The sequence below is a fragment of the Mobula hypostoma genome, chromosome 16, assembly GCF_963921235.1.
Source record: "Mobula hypostoma chromosome 16, sMobHyp1.1, whole genome shotgun sequence".
Lineage (NCBI taxonomy): Eukaryota > Metazoa > Chordata > Chondrichthyes > Myliobatiformes > Myliobatidae > Mobula > Mobula hypostoma.
In genome coordinates, this window is record NC_086112.1 from 8,189,591 (window position 1) to 8,216,238 (window position 26,648).

The 26,648-nt window shown below is 41.9% G+C and overlaps 1 protein-coding gene across 17 annotated transcripts in view; it reads left to right on the plus strand.

The window, feature by feature from the left end:
* Window positions 1-26,648, plus strand: part of mef2cb (myocyte enhancer factor 2cb) — a 292,538-nt gene that overhangs the window by 222,255 nt on the left and 43,635 nt on the right. For 14 of the 17 annotated variants that reach the window (XM_063068484.1, XM_063068486.1, XM_063068499.1 and 11 more), the window contains 2 exons: window positions 12,367-12,553; window positions 16,704-16,754. In XM_063068484.1, the coding sequence (XP_062924554.1) occupies window positions 12,367-12,553; window positions 16,704-16,754 (238 nt within the window). The remainder of the gene's footprint in view (window positions 1-12,366; window positions 12,554-16,703; window positions 16,755-26,648) is intronic. The other 3 variants (XM_063068490.1, XM_063068492.1, XM_063068491.1) reach the window with 1 other exon arrangement.

Consider the following 26,648-nt stretch of genomic DNA (forward strand, 5'->3'; position numbering starts at 1 on the left):
GATGTAGAAGGATTCTTCATTGGTGCTTCTGTAACAATTTTGTTTTACCAATCGGGGTTGTTGGCCCTGAGCTGAGCCCCCAAACCTGGAGGACCAGTGAACCACTCTTAGTCTGACCTCTACCCTTTGACCTGTTTGGCATGGGTGACCCTACCAAGAGTCAAAGCATAAAGCCCTGACTCCAGCCAACATAGCTCTCTAGGTCATTGATGCTATTGAGACAAGCAAGTCTCCAAACCATGACAAGGTTGTGGTCCTATTGGAGGACCCTACATTAATGATACCGACAAAATTAGGTGTGTGTGACAGATTTCATTGTGAAGTCATACTGTGCTGACATCCATTCTGGTGCAGCATGACACCATTCCATACAATGTTTATATCCTTTAGAGTGAGATCTTTTTTCATATTTCAAACCTAAATATAAACTCAGGTGCCCTTGATAAAAGAAGTCAAAAGGCATCTATTTTAATTTCCAATGACTTTTGTTTTTCTTCTGAAAATTGCTGAGATAATCTATTTTTGCACACAACACATTTCCCCATTGTTATTCCCTACCCAGCTGGACATTATTATAGTGTAAATGAGAAAACTGTAGGTGTTTCAGTGTACCAACCAAAGACTGTTCATTCCATTTAATCATGGACATTTATGTACAACACAGTACAGGCTCCTTGGCGTACAATGTCGTGCTGAACATTTAACCTACTCAAAGATTGATCAAACCCTTTCCTCCAACATAACCCTCCATTCTTTCTTAAATGTCCCTGATGTAGCTATCTCCAGCACCACCCCTGGCAGGGTGTTCTACACACCCACCACTCTCTGTGTAACACAAAGAACTTACCTCTGACATCCCCCCACCACTGTATTTTCCTCCAGTCACCTTAAAATTATGTCCCCTTGAATTAGCCATTTCTGCCCTGGCAAAAAATCTCTGGCTGTCCACTTCTTTCTTGTATTCCTCTATCAGATCTCTTTTCATCCTCCTTGTCTCGAAAGAGAAAAGCCCTAGCTCACTCAACCAATCTTCATAAGACATGCTCTCTAGTCCAGGCAGCATGCTGGCAAATCTCCTCTGCACCCTCTCTAAAGCTTCCACATTCTTCCTATAATGAAGTGACCAGAACCGAACACAATATTGCAAGTGTGGTCTAACCAGGGTTTTATAGATTTGCTACATTGCCTTGTGGCTCTTGAACTCAATCCCCCAACTAATGAGAGCCAGACATTTGTCTGGTTAGTCACACAAATGATCATTTCAAGCAGCAGCTTGTGACTTGTACAATGACATATGTGTGCAGGTGACATGCCTACAGTGCCACAATGTCAGCAAGGAATTTCAGTGCAATGTGACAACAAAGTAATCTAGTGACTGGCCGTTATAAACTTGCAACATTAAAAAGATGATTAAAATAAATGTCTTACAAAACGAATTGTTTTGAGGTTATTTGAAATTTTAAAAGTAAGGCAAATATTATCTCAAAAATGCAAAATTTGTGTTAAAGTGGAAACCTGCTACCTGTACTCAAAGGGTTAAAGCTAACTGCTTGCTGTGTAGAGAGTCATTCTGCATGAGATCCCGTTGACGAAATTCAAACACGTCGTGTGCTGGGGTGATTTAACAGGATTACAAAAATTGCTTTGCCTCCTGTCAAGAACATTTTATTTTCCTGCCTTAACACTAAGCTGTTTCATTGACAACTAAACCAGAGCCTCTACACACGTAGCCATTCATATGCCTAGCCAGAAATCTGAGAAAAATAACATAACGTTTGCATGTGCGTATTGTTGCATGAACGACAAGCTCACCTTGGTGGCCACCTTTATAATACCAGGTGGCCACCTTATATAATGGGTGGTCACCTAATATACTAGGTGGTCACCTTAATACCATCTGGCCACCTTATAATATCTTGTGGTCGCCTTATAATACCAGGTGGTCACCTTATATACCAGGTTGTCTCCTCAATTGGGTTTCATATTTTCTTTAATTTTAATCTATCACTATGATTGTGATATTAAGTAAATTTAGTTTTCTCTTCCTAACACAGCAATGGTTGTTCTGAAGATTTTTTAAATTTTTGTTCTTAAATGCAATATAAGCTATAAAATATAGGCAAATGTTTGTAGTGTGATGTAGAAAAAGTGATTTGGAAAAATATTATAAAATGGATGCTTCTGCCTCCATAAGACGATAAGTTTAGTTTACAGTTCAAGTTTAATTACAGGAATATAGCCAAATGAAACAGTGTTCCTCTGGGGCCAATGTGTAAAACACAGTACCAACAGCCACACAGAGCACACAGCAAATATTGCACATAGGATTATGATGGAAGAAAAATATACAGTTACAAAATATATAATGTAGCCCAAGTCCCAAGTCCTTGCGTATCATGGCCTTTAGATTGATGGTGTGTGGATGTTGTCCTGGAGTCACGTTTCTGCAAGAAAAAGCCGCAGCAGTTCCTCATTTTGCGCAATTGCAGCCACAGATGAACGCAATCCAGCTTGGCTTCCCAGGAGCGAACACTGGTGGGCAGCACTGACGGGAGGGGACTGCCCCAACCCAGTACGAGTTCCAGCAGCACACACCCAGCTCTGGCGCCTCCTTTGCCGGCAACTACAACAGGCATCTCCAAGGCACGAGGGCCTTGTCTACACAACAACCAAGGCAACGCAGCTCCCCCACTATCAGTCTCCCTAATGAACCAGTGAATCGGACTCTCAATATTCTATATTACCAACATCCAGCAGGGTCTTGCAATCACAAGAAAAAGATCCAAGCCAGTCACTTTCACCTTTTGATGGATCATGCACAACCCAGGTGACTGAAGCAGGCTGCAACACAGTGCACAACAAGTCCAGCTCCAGCACTCTCTCCAACAACTCACTAGTGGGAGCAGAATCAGGTTATTCAGCCCATCGATTCTGCTCTGCCCTTCCATTATGACTGAATTATTATCCCTCTCAATCCTTCCTCTTGTCGTCTTATAACTTTTGAAGCCCTGACTAATCAAGAACCTATCCACCTCTGCTTCAAGTATACCCAATCACCTGGCCTCCACAGCTGCTGGTGGCAATGAATGTCACAGATTCACCACCCCCTTCATAAAGAAATTCTTCCTCATTTCCGTTCTAACTGGCTATCCCATTATTCTGAGACTGTGCCCTCTGATTCTAGACTCCACCACCATAAGAAACACCCTCTTTACGTCCGTCCTATTGAGACCTTTCAAATTCCTCCTCATTCAGCTTGAAGTCTCCAGCTTCAGCTTGGCAGTTCAACCTGTGGTCAATGTGGTTAAAAAGAGCTGTGTGTCCAGATCCCACAAGTGAACGCAGTCATTGCAAACAGGAAGGATGGTGCTCTCAAAGTGATAGCCTGCTAAAGCCCACGCAAGCATGATGCAGTATCACCGTTTCAAATCACCGTCCCCCAAGAGACCACATAATGAGTGTGGCTGAGACCGTACTGAGCAAAGCTGAAATGGTGGAGACCAGGGTTACACATTCAAGGTTCAAGATTGAAGATAGTTTAATGCCATTTCCCATACACAAATGTAAAGGAGAACAAATTAATTGTTGCTGCGGATCCAATGCAGCATAAAAAAGCACAATAAGATTAAAAAATCAATAATTTAAAAAAACAATAATGATAATTACAGAAGATAGCTTATATACTGTACATAGGTCAATTACATGTCCATAAGGTGACACTAGGCAGAGGAGTGGCTGTACATACGGTGACCCTGACAGGAAATGATAAAGTAGTGGTGGTTGGGGGTGTTGTGGGGTGGGTTAGTGACTGAAAGTGTTAAAGAAATTACTTAAATCTGAGTACCCTGAATGGTCTTTAGGAACAGTTTGTATTCCAGAATCTTCCATCAAATTAAACACCCAAACATAGCCAAAGAGGATTCATTAACACTTGACCAACCCTTCTTAAAAAAGAATTATGAGAAACAAAATTTCCATAACATATCCAGCCAATCAAAATAACGTTCCTCCAGAGGTGGTGCACCCACAAAACAGTTATCACACTCAACATGTTAAACAAAATGTTACCATGTATAAGTTAATAAAGGATTCAAAGTATGTTTACTATCAAGTAATGTATGCAGCATACAACCTTGAGATTCATCTTCTCCATGGACAGCCACAAGGCAAACAAAGCCTGTTCAAAGAAAAGCATCAACCCCACCCCCCATGAGCAAAAAAAAACAAACCATGCAAACAGCAGCAGAAACATCAACCCCCCCCAACCCCTGCAAAAAAAACAAACCCTGCAAATGGCAACAAGAAATAATGAGCAAAAAAATCACAAAATCATCACAGTCTATTTTCAGTTCAGCTCAAGAGTTCATTATCTGCAGGCCATCCTATATGCATTTAGTGTGAACAACAGGTAAACAGTTGCTGTCTTAGTGACAACACTTCAGTGGTGACAGGGTATTCATTAATCTCACAGCCTGAGGGAAGAAACTATTACCCAGTCTGGCAGTCCTAGTCCTGATACTTCTTCATGCCCTGGGTCAAAGAGATGGAGGGATGGGTGTGATATTTAAAGAGAAGAATGCATCATGACATTCATACAGTTCAATTCATTGCAATGGTACATTCAGGTAGTACAAGGTAAAGCAATAACAGAGTGCAGAATAAAGTGTAACAGTTACAGAGAAGGTGCAGTGCAGGTAGTTAGTAAAGTGGAAGGTTATAACGAGGTAGATATGGGTCCATCTTATTGTACTAAGGGTCCCTTCAAGAGCCTGATAGAAGCTGTACTTGAGCCTGATGCTACATGCTTTTAGCATCTTCTGTCCAATTGGGGGGGGGGGGCAGGGGGAGAGCAAATATCCGGAGTGGGTGGGGTCTTTCACTGTGGTGGCTGGTTTACCGAAGCAGGTAGAAGCGTTAACCTCTGGTTGGGTGACTGGTTTCCATGATGTCCTGAGCTGTCCCCACAGCTCTCTGCAGTTTTTTGCCATAGCAGGCAGAGGATTTGCTATACCAAGCCGTGATACGTTGGGGTGAGATGCTTCTGTGGTGAGAATCAAAACTGATAACTCATGAATCAGAAAAGACAAAATATGCTAATTGAAAATAACTGGCAAGATAAACAATAAAAATAACTATTGTTTTGAAATTTAAATTTGAAATGAAAATTGATTATTGTATAAACAACAAGTCAATACCACAAAGTTAAGCTGGGAATAACTGGAAGATTTTGCACTACAGTACTGTGTAAAAGTCTTAGTTACGTAAATATAGCCGTATAAATTACAATAATACATATAAAAATAAATAAGTAGTTCAAAAGGAGAACAAGAGAAAATACTGAGTTAGTGATCACTGTCCATTCAGAAATCTGATGGCAGAGGGGAAGAAATTGTTCCTGAAACACTGAGTGTGTGGCCTCAGGCTCCTGTACCTCCTCACTGATGGTGGCAATGAGAAGAGGGCATGTCCTGGTAACGGGGGTCCTTAATAATGGATGCTGCCTTTTTGGGGCATTGCCTTTTGAAGGTGTTCTAGATGCCAGGGAACCTAGTACCCAGGATGGAACTGGCTGAGCTAACAACTTCCTGCAGCTTTTTCCGATCCTTTGCAGTGTCCCCTTCATAGCAACTAATGATGTAACCAATTAGAATGCATCTGTAGACATTTGTGAGTATCTTTGGTAACATACCAAGTCCCCTCAAACTCCAAATGAAATATAGCTGCTGTCGTACCTTCTTTGTAACTGCATCAATATGTTGAGCCCAGGATAAATCGTCAGGGATATTGAAACCCAGAAACCCGGGAACCTGAAATTGCTCACCCTTTCCACTGCTGCTGAGATGTTGAGTAATCTTTCATTTGTATCTCTTAAAAAAGTGAGTTTTCTCATTTAGAAGCCCTGCTGACTATTGCAGCATTTGGAAATTTACTGATCCTTTAATTCCCCTGAATTATTATTATTATAACCAGGGAAGGTCTTACACAGTGAATAGGGGGGCACTGAGGAGTGTGGTAGAAGAAAGGGATCTGGCAATACAGGTCCATAATTCAGTGAAAGTGGCAGCACAGTTGATAGAATCGTAAAGAACGTTTTTGGCACATTGGCCATCATAAATCCATGTATTGAGTGCAGGAGATGGGATGTTATGTTGAAGTTGCATAAGACATTGGTGAGGCCTAATTTGGAGTATTGTGTGTAGTTTTGGTCACCTACCGACAGGAAAGATGTAAGTAAGGTTGAAAGAGTACAGAAAAAATTTGCAAGGATGTTGCCGGGTCTGGAGGACCTGAGTTATAAGGAAAGATTGAATAGGTTAGGACTTTATTCCTTGGAGCATAGAAATCTGAGAGAAGAATTTGATAGAGGTATACAAAATTATGAGGGATATAGACAGGGTAAATGCAAGTAGGCTTTTTCCACTGGGGTTGGGTGGGACTACAGCCGGAGGTCATGGGTTAAGGGTGAAAGATAAAAAAATTTAAGTACATGAGGGGGAATCTTCTTCACTCAGAGGGTGGTAAGAACGTGGAATAAGCTGCCAGCATAAGTGGTGGATGCGAGCTCGATTTAAAAGTTTAAGAGAAGTTTGGATAGGTACATGGATAGTAGGGGTATGGAGGGCTGTGGTCTCAGTGCAGGTTGATGGGAGCAGGCAGTTTAAATGGCTCGGCACATACTAGATGGGCTGAAAGGCCAGTTTCTGTGCTGTACTTTTCTATGACTCCAACTTGTTACACTTCATTTGGGCTTTATGTGCTAAAATAACTGCCTCTCAGTGCGCATGTGCAATCTTTATATTTCATAATGTCACGCAATACATTTGCTTCTCATCAGGTCAATTTCATTTCATGTTAAGCCTTAATGACCTGCTGTTTTGAGATTAACTGTGTCATCTGCAAAATTAGTTTATAATTTCAACCTCAATCAGGTTATTAATAAAATGGGATATTCACACGGAGGTAATGCTATTATTACAGCACCAGCGACCTGGGGTAAGCTCTTCCGCGGTATGTAAGGAGTTTCTACATTCTCCCCGAGACCGCATGGGTTTCCTCCCAGTGCTCCGGTTACCTCCCGCCCACAGTCCAAAGACATACCAGTTAGGAGAATAATTGGTCACATGGGTGTAACTGCATGGGCTCATTGGGCCAGAAGAGCCTGTTACCATGCCGTATCTCTGAATAAATCAACACAAATAAATTTACGTATTAATTCCCTGTTGCATAATTAGTTGCTATTCTTCATCTAGTGATGTGGTATTAAAGGATAACATAAAGCTATGAAATTTCTTAATGTAGTCAATGTCCATTTGCAGTAAGAGGCAACTCAGGCTAATGTGGAGCAGCGTTAGTGTCACCAGGTCCCTCACTCTGGGCAGTGTTACCTTTGATCAAAGAGCCACCTGAAACTGCCATTAAACACTGTCACTGCAAGAGCAGGCAGAGACCGGGTAACCTCAAAGTTCAAAGTCAGTTTATTATCAAAGTGCGTAACTGTCACCATATACAACCCAGATTCATTTTGTGGCAATCACAGTAAGTACAAGAAACACAATAGCATCAGTGAAAGACCGCACCCAACAGGAAGGTCAGATAACCCCTCTGGTTCAAGAGCCTGATGGTTTTGGTCATTGGTGAGGCCAAATTTGGAGTATTGTGTACGGTTCTGGTCACCTGACTATAGGAAGGATTTCAGTAAGATTGAAAGAGTACAGAGAAGATCTACTAGGATGTTGCCGGGTCTTCACGAGTTGAGTTACAGGGTAAGATTGAACAGGTTAGGACTTTATTCCTTGGAGCATAGAAGAATGAGGGGAGATTTGGTAGAGGTTTACAAAATTATGAGGGGTATAGACAGAGTAAATGTGAATAGGCTCTTTCCACTTAGATTAGGAGAGATAAATACGAGAGGACATGGCTTTAGGGTGAAAGGAGTAAGGTTTAGGGGGAACTTCTTCACTCAGAGAGTGGTGGGAGTGTGGAACGAGCTGCCATCTGACGTGGTAAATGTGGGCACACTTAAGTTTTAAGAATAAATTGGGTAGGTACATGGATGGGAGAGGTCTGGAGGGTTATGGACTGGATACAGGTCAATGGGACTAGCGGAATAATGTTTCGGCACAGACTAGAAGGCCCAAATGGCCTGTTTTCTGTGCTCTGGTGTCCTATGGTTTTGGAGTAACAACTGTTACTGATTCTGGTGGTGTGAGTCCTGAGCCTCCTTCCTAATGGCAGCAGCAAGAAGGCAGAATGGACTGGAGGGTGGGGTCCTTGATGATCGATGCTGCTTTCCTGCGACAGAGCTCCATGCAGATGTGGGGAGGGCTTTACCCATGATGGACTGGGCTGTATCCACTACTTTCTGTAGGTACGTATAAAGAGAAATTTATACCTATGCTAGTTATTTAAGTATTTAAGAATTGAGTTCCATTACTATGTTCCATTCTTACCTGTACACATAAATGAAGGCAATACTGTTATTCTATTTCAAGTTGTTTTAGACTCTGTTTAGGTAATTAACTTGTGTATTATGGACATCAGGCAGATGGTTTCTATGTGTCAATAGGAATGAAAAATATGTCAGCTGTGCTCCAAGCTGGATTCAATAACCCCAATATTGACAAAAGTGAGCTCGAATTGCCCTGCAAAGCATGAGGCCAGAAATCCCATACAGGGCAGCAGTCTGAAAGCTGCTTTGCTCTACACAGTCTGGGGAAATGTGTTTGGGTATCATGCTGACACTAGCTAATTAGTTTGCACTGATAGCTACAATGAGTGGTGGGCATCTTGTGGGAGTTCTCCTCTGTCTCGGAGGCAGCAATGAACGTCAGTGTGAGGGTAAAAGTGCTGGTGATGCCCTCACTGTAAGGTTAATGGCAGCCCTAAATTTCAGGACAGGTCTGACTAACCTCCGCCTACAAGAACCCTGAAGCGCCCACACTGCAATGCAGGGAAAATAGCAAGGCCAGCGTGACCTGCAACTCCAAGCTGCTACATCACCAGCGCCAATGACCTGCATTTATATAGCGCCTGCCTCTTCATTCTACAGAGCCTGCAGCTTGCAATGATGCTCAAGCAGATAGTAGGCTGTGGCATATGCTCTCAGGTATGCCTTGGTGATCATATCCAGAATTCTATTTTGGGATGAGTTCATTTCCTAAAGGAGGTGCAAGCTAGAGCTATTTTTTGTGCTTCCTGACCATCTGCCCTGATGATGGCAAGGAATGTGACAGCGATATCTTGCTGCTGCATCGGTTTTAGGGCTGCTGAGAGTGATGTGTGTGCTGGTGTAAGAAAAAAGGATGCAAAGTTTCCAGGATTTTGGAGTTACTTTCAGGAAGCCTCCTCTGAAGTGCAGGACAGGAGCGTAGTGGTCAGCGCATCACTTTACAGAACTGAGCTTAAAAATCGGGGTTCGATTTCCTGCCAAACTCCAGTAGGGAGCTCATACTGCATGGGACCTCCAGGTGCTCCAATTCCTTCCCATGTTACAAAGGTGGACTGTAGGTTAATTGGTTGCATGAGTATAGGTGGGTAGCGCTGGCCGGAAGGGCCTGTTACTATGTTGTACCTTCAAATAAATGTTAATTTACAACTAAGAAAATTGTACATTCTCCCAATGACCCTGTGAGTTTCCTCCAGGTGATCCGGTTTCTTCCACATCCCGAGAACATACAGGCTAGGGTTTCATCATGAGCAAGCTATGTTGGTGCCAGAAGTATGCCAAAGCTTGCGGGATGCTCAGCACAATCCTCGACGATGTAATTTGATGCAAATGGTGCATTTCACTGTATGTTTTGTTGTACGTACGACAAGTAAAACTAATCTTTAACTCTTTACCTTTAAAGCCAAGAGCAGAGAAATGTAGTGCTTGCCCCAGTGAGTCTGTGCCAAACGCTGAGCCGTCAACTACACAAAATCAGAATCAGGTTTAGTATTACACACAAAATGCTGGAGGAACTCAACAGGCCAGGCAGCATCTAGGAAAAGAGTACAGGCAACTTTCCAGGCCAAGTCCTGCTGAAGAGTACGTCGACTGTAATCCTTTTCTAGATGCTGCCTGGCCTGCTGAGTTCCTCCAGCATTTTGTGTGTGTTGCTCAGATTTCCAGCATCTACAGATTGTCTCTTGTTTGCGATCAGGTTTAGTATCACAGGCACATGTCATGATATTTCTACAGTACTGTGTAAAAGTCTGAGGCACCCCAGCGATATATATGTCCCTAAGGCGTTTGCACAGTAGTGTATATATAAAAAAAATTAATTTAAGCCAGCTCAAAAGAAGCGGAAAAAAGTAGTTAGGAAGTGTTCAATGTCCATTCAGAAATCTGATGGTGAAGGGGAAAAAGCTGTTCCTGAAATGTTGAGTGCGCATCTTCAAACTCCTATACCTTCGTCCTGATGATAGTAATGAAAAGAGGGCACGTCCTGCATGATGAGAGTCCTCAATGATAGATGTCACCTTTTTGAGACGTCACCTTTCGGAGCTGTAATGAATGCCTTGTTTAGTCCTCCTCACATTCCCATCAACTGGCAGGAAAGCAAAGAAATTAACCCTGCTGACAGATTGTGAAGGACTCGCACAAGATAGTGCCATCCTCACAGTCCCTTTTCCCCATGAGATAATGCCAGTCCCTTTTCCCCATGAGATAATGCCAGTCCCTTTTCCTCATGAGAAAATGCCAGTCCCTTTTCCTCATGAGAAAATGCCAGTCCCTTTTCCCCATGAGATAATGCCAGTCCCTTTACCCCATGAGATAATGCCAGTCCCTTTTCCCATGAGATAATGCCAGTGCCTTTTCCCCATGAGATAATGCCAGTGCCTTTTCCCCGTGAGATAATGCCAGTCCCTTTTCCCATGAGATAATGCCAGTGCCTTTTCCCCATGAGATAATGCCAGTGCCTTTTCCCCGTGAGATAATGCCAGTCCCCTTTCCCCATGAGATAATGCCAGTGCCTTTTCCCTTCTTGTTAGCTGTACAGAGAGCCATCATCCATTGGTATTTTTGTATCACCTAGACAGGGAGCAAATGCCCAAAAAGGTAGGCTTAGGGAGATTAAAGTTTGACGTTACTTGAGTTACTGGCACTTTCCTCTCTGTTTGAACCAGTCTGGCTAATCTCAGAACTCTCATTATCAAGGCGTTTTCACGCACAAACTGCCACTCACTGATTTTTTTTTTTTGCTTTTGCACCATTCTCTGTAAACTCTAGAGACTGCTGTGCATGAAAATCCCAGGAGATCAGCTGTTTCTGAAATACTCAAACCACCCTGTCTGGCACCAAAGATCATTCCATGGTCAAAGTTACATAGCTCTCATTTCGTCCCCATTCTGATGTTTGGTCTGAACAACAACTGAACCTCTTGACCATTTCTGCATGATTTTATGCATTGAGTTGCTGCCACGTGATTGGTTGATTGGATATTTGCAATAATGAGTAGGTGTACAGGTGTACCTAATAAAGTGGCCACTGTATATAGAGTGGAAGGCATCATTTGCATCAGTGACCGACACAGTCCAAGGATGTGCTGGGGGCAGCTGGCAAGTGTTGCCGTACTTTTGGCACCAGCATAGTATGCCCGCAACTTACTAGACCTAACCCATATGTCTTTGGAATGTAGGAGGAATCTGAAGCACTTGGAAAATCCCCTGAAGTATGGGGAAGAATGTAGATACTCCTTTATAGACAGCAGTGGGATTCGAACCCCAATCTTACAGCTGGCATTGGTTAATATCTTTGTCAATTTTTGAAAGCATATTAAGATCAGTGTATGTAATTTATGTAAGATGCCGCAGGCCTGTTTCCTTTGTTTGGTGGTGTGACAGGCCGTGTGGGAGCTGTGTGGCCTTGCTTGTAGCAGGGCTTGCCTGCTGCTGCAGTCCAGGATAGAGACGCCGGTAGCTTGGCATTCATGCACAGTTGGGGGCTGGCCTCGTTCATCTGTGCTGCCCTGCAGTTTTTGATCAGTGGAATGACAGGCTGGGTGGGTTACAGTATATGTGCACTGGCAGGAATCTGTACAATCAATTTGCAGGGCATGGCGCTCAGGGTTTTGGACTAAATAAGTGCTTTTTTTTTTGCTTGCTATTTTGAATGTGCTGTGTATGTTTTACACCTTGGCCCCAGAGGAATACTGTTTCATTCGGCTGTATCCATACACGGTTGAATAATAATTAAACTTGAATTTGATTTGATTAATCGTTACCTCTTATTGGGATAAAAGCAATATTCGAACAATGGAAAACTGTTAAAGTGAAGCTGTGTGGTGAAAAAAATTAAACTGAGATTTTAACTATCCATAACTAACTAAGTTCAGAACTAATTCAAGCTTATTTATAACATTGATTATTCTTTCTGTTGTGTAGGCTGTTCCTCCACCTAACTTTGAGATGCCGGTATCCATCCCAGTGTCTAATCAAAACAGCCTGGTCTACAGCAGCCCGGGCAGCTCACTGGGTAACCATAATCTTATGCCGCTGGGCCATCCATCTCTGCAGAGGAACAGCATGTCTCCTGGAGTGACACAACGGCCACCAAGCGCTGGAAACGCAGGTAAAATTCACCAACTTTCGTGCTAAGTAATTGCCTAGTAAAACAAAGTCCGTATTGTTTTTATGATAAGCATCTGGTATATTGCTTGTAGTTGGCACATTAAGGGTGCCTCTTACATCCCGTATTGAATACAGAAAGGAATTGTGTCCCCTTGATTATAAAGAGAAACAGAAACAATTTACTGAGAGCAGAGCGTTCTATATTTATAGTTCTTTATTGGCAAGTTTTGGAAGGTTTCATTTACTGAAAAATCGCAGTGATAAGTCAAGGCTCACAATACAAGAACACTGCCAAGGTTACAAAGAATGAAGAGTAGATAAATTATGAAACAAAAACAAGATTGAATACTGTAAGCAAAGTCACAGTAAATTTATTTTCAAAGCTACCATACACTACCTTAAATTAATTTTCTTTTAAGCATTTACAGGAAAATAAAGAAATAGATACAATTTACGAAAAACTATACATAAACAAAGACCGACGAACAACCAAAGCTTAAAAAAGGCAAATTGTGCAAATATAAAAAATAAATAATACAGAGAGCATGAGTTATCATGTCTTTGAAAGTGAGTCTATAGGTTGTGGAATCTGATCAGGATTGAGGTGAGTGAAGTTATCCACACTGGTTCAGGAGCCTGATGGTTGCTGGGTAATAATTGTCCTGAACCTGGTTCTGAACTGTTACTGAACCTAACTCTCAAGAATAAGAGTGCACCTTTCATGAAAACTGGAATATATCACAAAAGATTAGAATTATATGGAAACACTATGGGACGACTGGAGAGGATCAGAGAGGGGTTGGGTAGAAATCACCCTGTAGGAATTGGGATGGCACAGTAGCGTAGTGGTACACAATACCAGAGACCCACGTTCAATTCCAGCTGCGATCTGTAAGGAGCTTGTACGTTAGTAGGTTAATTGGCCACTGCAATTTGTCCTGTGATTAGGGTAGTGTTAAATCAGGGGCTGCTGGGTAGCGTGACTTGAAGGGTTGAAAGGGCCTGTTCCGTGATATACCAATCAACCAATCAAAGTGCCCATCAAAATTGCTGGTGAACGCAGCAGGCCAGGCAGCATCTCTAGGAAGAGGTGCAGTCGACGTTTCTGGCCGAGACCCTTCGTCAGGACTAGGATCAACGTGCCCCATGAGATGCTGAAATGAAAAAGAGAGGATAACAAACAATGATGTAGACACAAGACATTTGAAGGCAGAATGAGACAGATGAAAGAAACAAAAGAAATGTGAAAAAGGGGCATGTAAATGGGTGAAGTCAAAAAGCAGTTTAAAGCACTGACAAGTGTTAGAGCCCGTAGAGGCCCAGGAAAATTGTCGAAGGGCCAGTGGCTCAGACTCCCTCTGACAGTTTTCCATCAGAGGAGATATTCCTCCCAGAGTGACTCCTTACACATAGGACCTAATTGCTGTTTCCCTGTAGGCTGGGGTAAGTAATATTCTGTTAATGTAACACATGCACATTTACCCAGTCACATAACGCATTGCGCCTGATATTTGATGCATCGGTTATGTTAATTATCAAAGGAAAATCAATTGAAAGGGATGTGAAAGTGGCAGCAAAACCAATAACTGAGGTTGGATGCATTTGGAATGTCTTATGTAGTCATCAGGCTTTGATCTGTTACATGAAATTATTGCACTTAATCCGTAAAAGAAAATCGTAAACACAGGAGTTTCTGCAGATGCTGGAAATCCAGAGCAACACACTCAAAATGCTGGAGGAACTCAGCAGGTCAGCCAGCATCTGTGCAGAGGAATAAACAGCCGATATTTCATTCCCTATGAAGTGTCTCAGCACGAAACACCGACTGTTTGTTCCTCTCCGTAGATGCTGTCTGACCTGCTAAGTTCCTCCAGCGTTTTGTGTGTGCTGCTAAAAGAAAACCTGTCTTTTTGTTTGTTCCGAACAGTGGCACTGAGTAAACTGCTGTACTCAAAAAAACTGTTATTGAAATCCTTCTGCTGCTCAGAGATGCAAAGCATAATTCAATCTGTCACCCTTCATGTGCTTGTCATTTACCAGTGGACACAGACTTTGCTGCCCTCTAGTGTTTTCAACAGGAATATTTATTCTACTCCTGGATAATAAATAGATATAATACGAAGTATTAGCACCCCCCAGGGATTAAAAATATTGTTGTCTTTGACAGTGAAGTATGAAACACTGCCATTTTTCTCTTTTTGTCTAATAAAGAAATTGTTAATTTCTTTGTGCAAACATTTAAAATTGTAAATTGCTGAGTTCCTCCAGCATTTTGAGTGAGTTGCTCACAATTTCCAGCATCTGCAGAATCTCATGTGTTTAAGGTTTTCTTTTATGGATCAGGTACAATAGAACATAGAACATAGAATAGTACAGCACAGTACAGGCCCTTTGGCCCACGATGTTGTTCCAACCCTCAAATCCTGCCTCCCATATAAGCCCCCACCTTAAATTCCTCCATATACCTGTCTAGTAGTCTCTTAAACTTCACTAGTGTATCTGCATCCACCACTGACTCAGGCAGTGCATTCCACGCACCAACCACTCTCTGAGTAAAAAACCTTCCTCTAATATCCCCCTTGAACTTCCCACCCCTTACCTTAAAGCCATGTCCTCTTATATTGAGCAGTGGTGCCCTGGGGAAGAGGTACTGGTTATCCACTCTATCTGTTCCTCTTATTATCTTGTACACCTCTATCATGTCTCCTCTCTTCCTCCTTCTCTCCAAAGAGTAAAGCCCTAGCTCCCTTAATCTCTGATCATAATGCATACTTTCTAAACCAAGCAGCATCCTGGTAAATCTCCTCTGTACCTTTTCCAATGCTTCCACATCCTTCCACATCAATAATTGTATAAACAAATTAAACTCTTAACGGCACATAAAACATTTTTGTAAAATCTTAAAGGGATGCTGGTTGTGGGACAGCATTCAAACTGTTTGTATCACCATTTGATGTGGAGGGAGCGACTGTACAGGATTGGAAGAAGCTGGAGAAAGTTGTTAATTCAGCCAGCTTCATCATGGACACTGGTCTCCCCAGTACTGAGGACATCCTCAGAAGGTGATGCCCCAAAAGTCAGCATTCATCAATAAGGTGAGGCATCACCCAGGATGGCACGGTAGCATAGTGGAGGACACAGCACTTCATAGTGTTAGCAACCTGGGTTCAGTTCCAGCTGCTGCCTGTAAGGAACTTGTACATTAACCCCCATGAGAACATGGGCTTGGTGCTCCGGTTTCTTCCTACACTCCAGAGATGTACCGGGTTGGTAGATTAATTGGTCATTGTAAATTGTCCCGAGATTAGATTAGGCTTAAATTGGGAGTTGCTGGACAGCGTGGCTCAAAGGGCCGGAAGGGGTTACTCCACGCTGTATCTCAGTAGATCAATCAATGCCCTCTTTTCATTGCTACCATCAAGGAGAGAGTGCAAGAGCATGAAGACACACACTCAGCGTTTTAGGAACAGCTTTTTCCCCTCTGCCATCAGGTTTCTGAATGGACAATGAACACTACTTCGCTATTTTTTGGCTCTCTTTTTGCACTACCTAATTAATTTTTTAAATATACTTCTTATTGTAATTTATAATATATTTTATGTATCACAATGTACTGCTGCTGCAAAACAGCAGATTTCATGACATACGCCGGTGATATTAAACCTGATTCTGATTCTAATTAGTTCTCCAGTAGGCTTCAGATCAGAGGTTCCCAGCCATTTTTATGCCATGGACCCCTACCATTAGCCGAGGTCTGAGGACCCAAGGTTGGGAACCCCTGCTTTAGAACAATATCAGTAGCTGGAAATAACATAAAGACATGGGCTTCACGAGTACATGTAATCAGCCACACGTGGGAAGAGCATGACACATGTAGTGTTTGATAGGATTATTCATACCCTGCACATCAAAAACAAATAACAAATTACCTCATAGCAGACAAAGATTTCCTCAGTGTCCTGTGTTTTGCAAAAGCATAAACCCCTTTTAGTTGGAGCAGACTATTGCTCAGAATACACAAAGGAAATCTTCCCCATGTTGATAGTGGTTTATATTATGTGTTTTTCTAATCACCAGTCTTAGCTTGGGTCTGCTGTAAAATATGCTTTCCTGTTATTGTTCATAATCAGACCCTACACTTTCAATTTTAGGTGGCCTCTTGGGTGGGGACCTTGCAACAACTGGTGCAGGCACCAGTGCAGGTACGTCAGCGTTAACTCGGCCAACATTTGGTTCATCTGAAATTGTGGCATGTTTATTAGTGTGTCTATAGTGAATAAAGTAGCTAATGTTAGAGTTTATTTCATTATTTTTACATTATTTCCTATTCCTAATTGTCTATAAGACTGTAAGATGTAGGAGCACAATTAGGCCATTCAGCCCATCAAGTCTGCTCTGCCATTCCAACGACTGATTTATTATCCCTCTCAACCCCATTCTCCTACCTTCCCTCCGTAACTTTTGGCACCCTTACTAATCAAGGACATATCACTCTCTGCTTTAAATATACCCAGTCACGTGACCTCCACAGCCTACTGTGGCAATGAATACTTTGTAAGATAAGGTATGCTCATGATATTCCATGTGCATGGTCTGCCCAATGCCTTATAAAGCCTCAGCATTGCATCCTTGCTTTTATATTCTAGACCTCTCGAAATCAATGCCAACATTACATTGGCCTTCCTTACCACTGACTCAACCTGCAAATTAACCTTCAGGGAATCCTGTGCAAGGGTTCCCAAGTCTCCTTGCACCTATGATTTCTGAATTTGCTCCTCATTTGGAAAATAGTCTCTACCTTTATGAGAAAAGAGCATGGCCTAGATGGTAGGGGTCCTTGATGGATGCTGCTTGCTGTACTGAGACTAGCCTGGTTTTTGAATGCATTTAAAAATTTACTTGAATTTAAATTTGTCAGCAGTCATTGTAAGACTTGGTTGCTTATACAGTAACTCAAACAGCTCTGAAGCCGGTGCTTCAGATTACTGATCTGCTTGTAACGCAGTGGCATGTATCAGAATAGATATGCATATCACCACAAAGTAGTCTTTTGGCTAAAACTCAACTCTGTTAAGTAACTGATCTTATTGCATGCTGATGGAAGCAACTGAATAATTTATTTTCCACTGCTGTCAGTTACTATTGATTTCCATTGAGACACTCTCTCTTTAACTAAAAAAAATGGCTTTTGATGGAACACTCGAGAAAATCCTTACACGTTCAATCAAGAAAGGAGGGGGACAGGATGCAGGAAATTATAATTTAACATAGCCAATAGTTAGTTAAAGATCTGTCGTTGGGAATATGCTGGAATCTATTAATGAGGTATTAGCAGGACATTTTGAAAAAATTGTGAGACGATAAAGCAGGCATACTGTGGCCACCCGTTTCAATTCGACTTCAGGATTGTTCAATGTCATTTCCTGTAGGCCAGTGTACACGGGAACGAAATTATTGTCACTCTGGGTCTGATGCAGCACAAAAAAAATCCCAGTAAGATAAAGAACAGAATAATACAATAAATATAAATACATAAGATAGCTCATATACCTAGATTGATTTTATGTCCATAAAGTGTCGCTAGGCACAGGAGTGTCTGTACATAAAGTGACTCTGGCAGGAAATGATAAAGTAGTGGTGATTGGGAGTGTGGAGTTAGAGGATGGAGGTGTTGATCAGCCTTGCTGCTTGGGAAGGTAACTGCCTTTGTGTCTGGTGGTCCTGGTGTGGATACTACATAGCCTCCTCCCTGATGGGAGTGGGACGAACAGTCCACGAGCAGGGTGGGTGGGATCCTTCTTGATATTTCATTATTTATGCTCTTTTATAAAATAATGAAAGAACTGCCCAAATAATTAGGTGAAAGTTGAATGTGTGGCTGCACTTGCAGACTACCCCTGTGTATCCTTGGTATATTCAAGATTATTTAATGTCATTTCCTGTACACAATTGTAGAGGGAAATTAAGTTATTGTCACTCTAGATCCGATGCAGCACAAAAAATAAACACAGTAGGATAAAGACCACATTAATAATTAACAAGAACATAATAAATAAATATTCATAAGATAGCTTGTGTAGGTAGGTTGGTGCTGGCATGGATGCTACGTAGCCTCCTCGATGGGATTGTGACAAGCAGTCCATGAGCAAGGTGGGTGAGCTCCTACATGATGTTACTAGGCCTTTCCTGGCACCTTTCCTTATATGTGTCGTTTGATGACAGGTAGACTAGTGCCGCCAATGCGTGGGTAGTTTCAAATACCATTGTAGAGTCTTGCTGTTCGCTGCAGTGCAGTTTCCATACCGTGTAGTGATATAGCTTGTTAGGATGTTGTCGCTACTGTGCGTCAGTAGAATGACGTGTGTACAGATGTTCCCATTCCCATTCTGACATGTCGGTCCAGGGCCTCCTCTTACCGCCATGATGAGGCCACACTCAGATTAGAGAAGCAACATCTTATATTCTGTCTGCGTAGCATCAAACCAAGAAGTGTTTTTAAAGCTAAGATTTCACCAGGAGTTCAAACTAGATTTATTGTCAGAGTACGGATACGTCGCCATATACTACCCTGAGATTCAATCTCTTGCAGGCATTCCCAGTAAAGCAAAGAAATACAATAGAATCAATGAAAAAATACTAACAAACAACCAATGTGCAAAAGAAGACAAGCTGTGCAAATACAAAAAAAACGAGATAAATAAGTAATAAATAATGAATCCTATTAAGTGAATGGCAGAACCAGACTGGAGGAGTCATTTGGTTTATTCTGCTTTTCTGTTCTGTCCTATTTGTGTCACTTTGTACATTTTATTCAATATATTGATAATTCTGACATCTCTTGAAAGCAGGGGACCCGGACCTGGGGCCCGTGGATCCCTCGGTTAATAGCAAGGCTCATTGGCATCAGGAAGGTTGGGGAGCCCTGCTTTCAAGATGGGATGGCAAGATTATTAGCAAAACAGTTGTCCTGAAGCTTTTTGTACCAGAACAGCAGGCTAGAGTGTGTGTTTTAGATATTTGCCCCCGAGGTTAGATGTGACATGTGGTAGTGCGATCGCTCGAGTCGAGTACGATGGTCTCCGAAGGGGTTGTCTATTGGTGGGTCCTCAGGTGGCTGGAGCGGCCGAGCTGGACCTACATGTTCTAGACGAGAGTAAGTGATGATTGTGGTTCGTGGTTGGATATTTTGGTTGGCTCAGTCTCTTTCACAGCTGCTGCTTGTTCTCTGTGGCACAGCTCCCTCTTCAGCAGACTTCCTCCAGGTGCACCTACTGAGAGCAATGTCTTCCCAGGTTTTAAATTTCTTCAGGCTGATCTTGAAGCCCGCCAGTGGCTCACTGACCTTTCTTCAAAAGGGTCTGCCTGCGGAGGCACGAGTTAGGCACTTGAATGATGCGATCTGTCCATCGGAGTTGAAGTCTGACACATACAGTCAGTGGCCACTTTGTTAGATACCTCCTGTTCCTAATAAAGTCGTGACTGAGTGAGCATATGTATGTGGTCTCTTCCTGCTGCGGCCCATTCCCTTTAAGCTTTGATGTGTTGTGAGTTCAGATATGGTCTTCTGCCACACACACACGTGGTTGCCTTCCTGTCAGCCTGGCCCAGTCTGGCCGTTCCCATCTGACGTACACATGTACACCACCAAATGAAGCAACATTCCTCCAGACCAACTTGCACAACTCACACACATAACACATAAAGTAATATTAACACAACTAAATGAACAAGTGCATTTCCAACACAAGTTTAAAAAGTTAACAGCCTAATGCTACTGGCGTTTCATTATGTGGTGAGGCCTGGGTGGTGGCAGGGAGTTAGAGTCAGAGACACTACAGCACAGTTTTCTGCCCTTCAGCCCAACTAGTCTGTGCTGAGCCATTAATTTGCCTAGTCCCATCAACCTGCAACCAAACCATACCCCTCCCATCCATGTACCGATCCAAATTTCTCTTAAACTTTGAAGGTGACCCTGCATCCACCGCTTGCGCTAGTAGCTTGTTCCACACTCTGAGCATCCTCTGAGTGAAGAAATTTCCCCTCATTTTCCCCTTAAGCATTTTACCATTCACCCTTAACCCATGACCTCTGCTTGTATTCTCACCCAACCTTAGTGGAAAAGGCCTGTTAGCATTTACCTTATCTATACCTCTCACAATTTTCTATACTTCCATCAGATCTCCTCTCATTCTCCTAAACTGTAGGGAATAAAATCCTAACTGATTCAATTTTCCCCTATAACTCAGGTCCTCAAGTACCGGGAACAACCCTTGTAAATTTTCTCTGCACTCTTGTCAATCTTATTTACATCTTTCTTGTTAATAGGCAACCAAAACTGGACAATACCCCAAATTAGGCCTCACCAACATATTATACAATTTCATCAAAATATCCCAACTCCTCAACTCCTCCTTCATTGATTTATGAAGGCTGATGTGCCAAAAGCTTTCTTTTGGACCCTATCTACCTGTGACACCCCTTTTAATGAAATATGGATCTGTATCTCCAGATCCCTCTGTTCTACCACACTCTTCAGTGTCCTACCATTCACTGTGTAAGAGTTACCCTGGTTGGTCCTCCCAAAGTGCAACACCTCACACTTGTCTGCATTAAATTCCATCTGCCATTTTGCAGCCTATTTTTCTAGCTGGTCCAGATCCCACTTCAAGCTTCGATAGTTTTCCCTGCTGTCCACTACACTCCCAATCTTGGTGTCATCCACAAATTTGCTGTATCAGTTTATCATGTTATCATCCAGATCATTGATATAGATGAGAAACGGTAACGGACCCAATACTGATCCCTGTGGCATACCACTTGTCACAGGTCTCCTGTCAGAGAAGCAACCATCTACTACCACTCTCTAGCATCTTCCGCCAAGCCAGTGGCTAATCCAATTGAGCGACTGAACTTCCTTGACCTATCTCCCATATGGGACCTTGTTAAAGTCCATGTAGACAACACCTACTACCTTGCCTTCATCAGCTTCCCTGGTAATCTTCTCAAAAACTTCTATAGGATTGGTTAGACACAAAGTACCTTACGCAAAGCAAAGTTGACTATCCCTGATCACTCTATCTATCTACATGCTCATTATATGGTCCCTTAAAGTATCTTGCAGCAACTTTCTGACTACTGATCTCAGGGTTATTGGTCTATAATTTCTTGGTTTCTTTCGTGCACCTTTCGTAAACAACAAAACAACAAAACAATATTAGCTATCCTCCAGTTCTCCAGCACTTCACTCATTGCTAGGAATGTTTAAGATATTTCTGCTGAACCCCTGCAATTTCTGAACTAGCCTCCCAAAGGATCCAAGAGAACGCATTGCCAGGCAGCAAGCACCTTCTTCTCTGTAATCTGTACAGGGCCCATGATCTCGCTGCTGCACTGCCTCGCATCAATAGAATCTGCCACCATCTCCCCAATAAATATAGATATAATTCAGTAGTCTCAAAGACTCATGGAAAACACTGATTCCCACCTTAACAGTCCTTGTCCTAATGCTGTGGTACCTCCTACCTGATGATAGGGGGTCAAAGAGGTTGTTAGATAAATGGGAGGGATCACTGACAATGTTAAGGGCCTTGCTCATGAGAATTATCTCTGATGAATGGAAGAGGGAGACCTCAATGGTCCTTGTTTTATCTTTGGGTATAGATTTCATTAAGAAAAATATAAAGTTACTAACATATCTCAGATAATCAAGCAAAAAAAAATTACAAACATGACCAAGTCTGCGGGTGCTGGAAATGAAAAGCAACTCACACAGAATGCTGGAGGAAGTCGGCAGGCCAGTCGGCATCTGTAGAAAAGAGTAAACAGACGATGTTTCGGGCCGAGACCTGGAGAAGGGTGTCGGACCGAAACGTCGACTGTTTACTCTTTTTTGCTTAAATTGATTTTGATATGCTTTTCACATGACATGTTAGCCTGAAGTCTCAAGGACATGCTGACAGGGGTTGTGGGGAGGGTTTGAGACACTGGTGTTGGGGGAGAGTTCATCACGGGACTTAAATATCTGCTATGAGGTCATGTTGAGAGAATGTAAGTATTTGAACTGGTCTTAATTCCATGGGTCTCCAGTAAGAGAGATGAAAAGTCCTCTTTGTTCCTCATTTGTTTTTCAAAACAGAGGACTCTCTGTGGTTCCTATTACTCCGCTTCCAAATTCCGTAACCAGTCACATGAAATGATCTTCTGAGCAACAGATTTTGCCTCTGTTGAAGGCATTTTTGAAACATTATTTTCTCCAGTTAACAAAAAAAAATCTACATTAGTATTTAGTTGTTAATGCCTGCTGTATGCTGGCAGTCTGCATTGATGCAACCATTTCCTTTGGCAAAGTGCAGCCTTGGAAAGTATGCTGTGTTCAGTTCCTGGTGTCTTTCTTGTTAACTCCAAACCCGATGCATGGATTTGAATGAAGGAAAACCTTTTCACGATCCATCAGCTCTCTGTTTAGGATGGTGTTCTGCTTGTTCTGCACAAGTAATCTTAAACAGTCAAGGATTACTATTATTCTCTGTGTATGCTTACACCTGTTAGGAATTTGCTGTGGGTTTGTTGGTCAGATTGCGACTTACAACAAAAAACAGCAACGTTCAGCAATTATAAAGAGTAAAGAATTATATCACAAATGAAGTTAGAGGTTAAAGTACGGATACAGATACTGTAAATATGATTAAAACGTGCATTAACACATAAATAACCAGCATGTTTTTACAATGTAAGCAGCATTATAAAAAAGTGGTTTGAAGTATTTACAGTGCGTGATGGAGATACTAGATAGAGGAGGGTGGGGGGGTTAGCTGGAATGGTTGATCAGATTAACTGCCTGGGGAAATAAATTTTATAGATGGCATGAAGTTTTTGGTTTAATAGCCCAGTAGTGTTTTCCAGTCTGCTTTCAGGGGGGGTGGTAGTGTCCACAGTGGTTTTCAAGGCGGGGGGGGGAGTGTCCGCAGTGGTTTTCAAGGGGGGTGGGGTAGTGTCCGCAGTGGTTTTCAAGGGAGGGGGTAGTGTCTGCAGTAGTTTTCCTGCCTGTTTCCAAGTGCTGCAGTGATGGTAGACTGCAGCCAGTGATCTTTTCTGCTGACCTGACAGTTCACTGTAGTTTCCGTATATTGTGAGAGGATGCTGCACCTAACCAGACAGCAGTGGCTGATGTGAGGATGCTCTTTATGATGGCAGAGTAGAATTACACCATTTGATGAATTAACTGCCTGGGGAAGAAACTTATTGAAGGTAGATGTGCTTTTCATGTTCCTCATTGTAATGACTGAACACATTATGCAGTTTAAATCTGCCCAGAGCAAATAAATAAAGGGCAAAGTTACACATGGCTATTAGATATTGTATTTTATATTGTTTCAATTATATTAATTGATAACAATGACAGAATAATAGAATATTAATTGATGAGTTAGTTCCAAGTAAATTTTATTATCAAAGTGCCTGTACAGTGTATCACCATATTCAAACCTGAGATTCATTTTCTTTTGGGCATACTCATCAAATAGATAAATTAATAACCATTACAGAATCAATGAAAGATTACCCAACTAGAGTGTTCAACCGGAACTGTGTAAATACAAAAAGAGGAAACAATAATAATAAATAAATAAGTGATAAATATCAAGAACATGAGATGAAGAGTCCTTGAAAGTCCATTGGATGTGAGAACATCTCAATGACGAGGCAGGTGAAATTGGGTATAGTTATCCTCTTTGGTTCAAGAGCCTGATGATAACAGAATATATTGGACAGCTAGAGAAAAAACGTTAATTTTTAGAGAAACTGAGATCTCACACACACAAATATTTTAAAGATATTCTTGAACTCTAAAGAGAAAGAAAAAGTTAATATTTTAGATTGATGACTGGCAAGAAGTTTGAAAAGAGAAGGTTTAAACTTGCAGAAAAGGGGGATGTGAGAACAAAGAGAACATCTGTGCTAGAGTGGAGACCAAGAGACCGTGGAAGAGATAGATTGATGTCAACAAGAGTGTATGCTGAAGACTTGTTAATGTTAGTTGTCAGAGAATAAGTAAGTTTTAAGGCATATTGAAAGTGGGTAAAGAAAATAGAAGAGAATGGTAGAGACACAAGAGATGGGCAACAGTGTTTGGAGAAACAAAATAAACTGACAGAGGAATTTAATTGGCTGATCTCGACCCAAAATATCAGCCATCCTTGTACCTCCACAGATAAGGAAAGTTTTAGCGAGCTAGGACTTTGAAAGGAGACTTGATTGAGATGTACCAGGTGGAAATGGCTAAATCGAGGGGGCATGATTTGAAGCTGAACGGACAAAAGTACGAGGGGAATGTCAGGTAGGTATTTTTACACACAGAGCGGTGGGTACATTGAACGCAGTGCTGGCGTGGTGGTAGAGGCAGATACATTAGGGACATTTAAGAAACTCTTAGGTAGGTACATGAATGTAAGAGAAATGGGGGCTATACCGGAGGAAAGTTTTAGATTGATCTTAGAGTGGGTTAAAGAGTTGGCACAACATTGTGGGCCGAATGACCTGCATTGTGCTGTAATGTTCTACGTTGTAGAAAGGAAAGCAGGACTGACATTTCAGAGCAATAACCATGCATTGGAGCACAGGAATAAAATATTATGGCAATGAAAGCCAATTATTGATTAGGAAATTGGGCAGAAATTGGCCAAGAGTGGGGTAATGAATGTACTGACAGATAAGAAAAATGCTGTCTGCAAGGAGACAAGTTACTTAAACAATCCATTAGTTATCCTGCATGAAAGCTGACCAGTGAAATGTTAAACATAGGACTGAAGATACTGATAGATTCATCAGGTTGTATGGTATCTGCAGAGAGAGAGAGAGAATTAAAGTCCCATTAGAACAGGAAAACTAACAATAAACATATTTCAAGATACAGTTAAGAAAGGGAGAGAGGAGCAAAGGGAAGAGGGAAGTATATCATGTCTGTGAAAGTGCAAGGTGAAAGCTGATGACAACAGGACAGGTAACAGTCCAAAGTCATCCACTGGAGAAACAGAATTTTATCTGAAATGGCAAAAGGAAAGTGCTGCCGATGCTGGAAATCAAACGTAGAATACAGCACAGTACAGGCCCTTTGGCCCATAATATTGTGCTGACCTTATAAACTACTCTATGATCAATCTAACCCAGAGATTCTCAACCTGAGGTCCACGGACACCTCGTTTAATAGTAGGGGTCCATGCCATAATAAAGGTTGAGAACCCCTGATCTAACCTTTCCCTTCCACATAGCCCTCCATTTTCCTATCATCCATGTGCCTATCTAAGAGTCTCTTATATCTCCCTTAGGATTTTCTTCTACCACCAACTTCCGCATGGCATTCCACGCACCCACCACTCTCTGTGTAAAAAAAAAACTTACCTCTGACAAACCCCTATACTTTTCTCCAATCACCTTAATATTTTTCCCCCTGGTATTAGCCATTTCCACCCCGGGAAATGGTTAGGTTAACATTATTGCAGTGCTAGCAACCTGGCTTCAATTCCTGCCGCTGTCAAGTTCAAGTTAATTATCATTCAACCATATTAGAATACAGCCAAATTAAACAGTATTCCTTTGGGTCCAAGTTGCTAAACATCTTAAGTGGGGAGGAAGGAGTCAGTAAGGAATTTCCATTAGTAAGGAATTTGTATGTTCTCGCTGTGACCACGTGGGTTTCCTCCCAATTCCAAAGACATACCGGTTTGTGGGTTAATTGGTCACATGTCTGTAATTGGGCAACATGGGCTCATGGGGCCAGAAGGGCTTATTGCTGTCCTCTATCTCTGAATAATGAGCTTTTTCTGTTTTTATTCAGAATTATGAACAGAAAATGGTCATTTTGCATGTAACTTTGAACCCATCCCTAAATAAGGAGTCTGCTGAATGTCTGATCTTTTGGCCAGACATATGCTAAATATAAAAGGCCAAGGGCATCGAAAGCAAACTGGAAGTTGAATGAAAATGTGCCAGATACGCGGGTTGACTAATGAAATAGAATAGAGTAGGAAAGGTAAGTATAAAATTAGGAGAAGATATTTGATAGATCAAGTCAATTAACAACTTGAGTTCCAAAGCAAAGT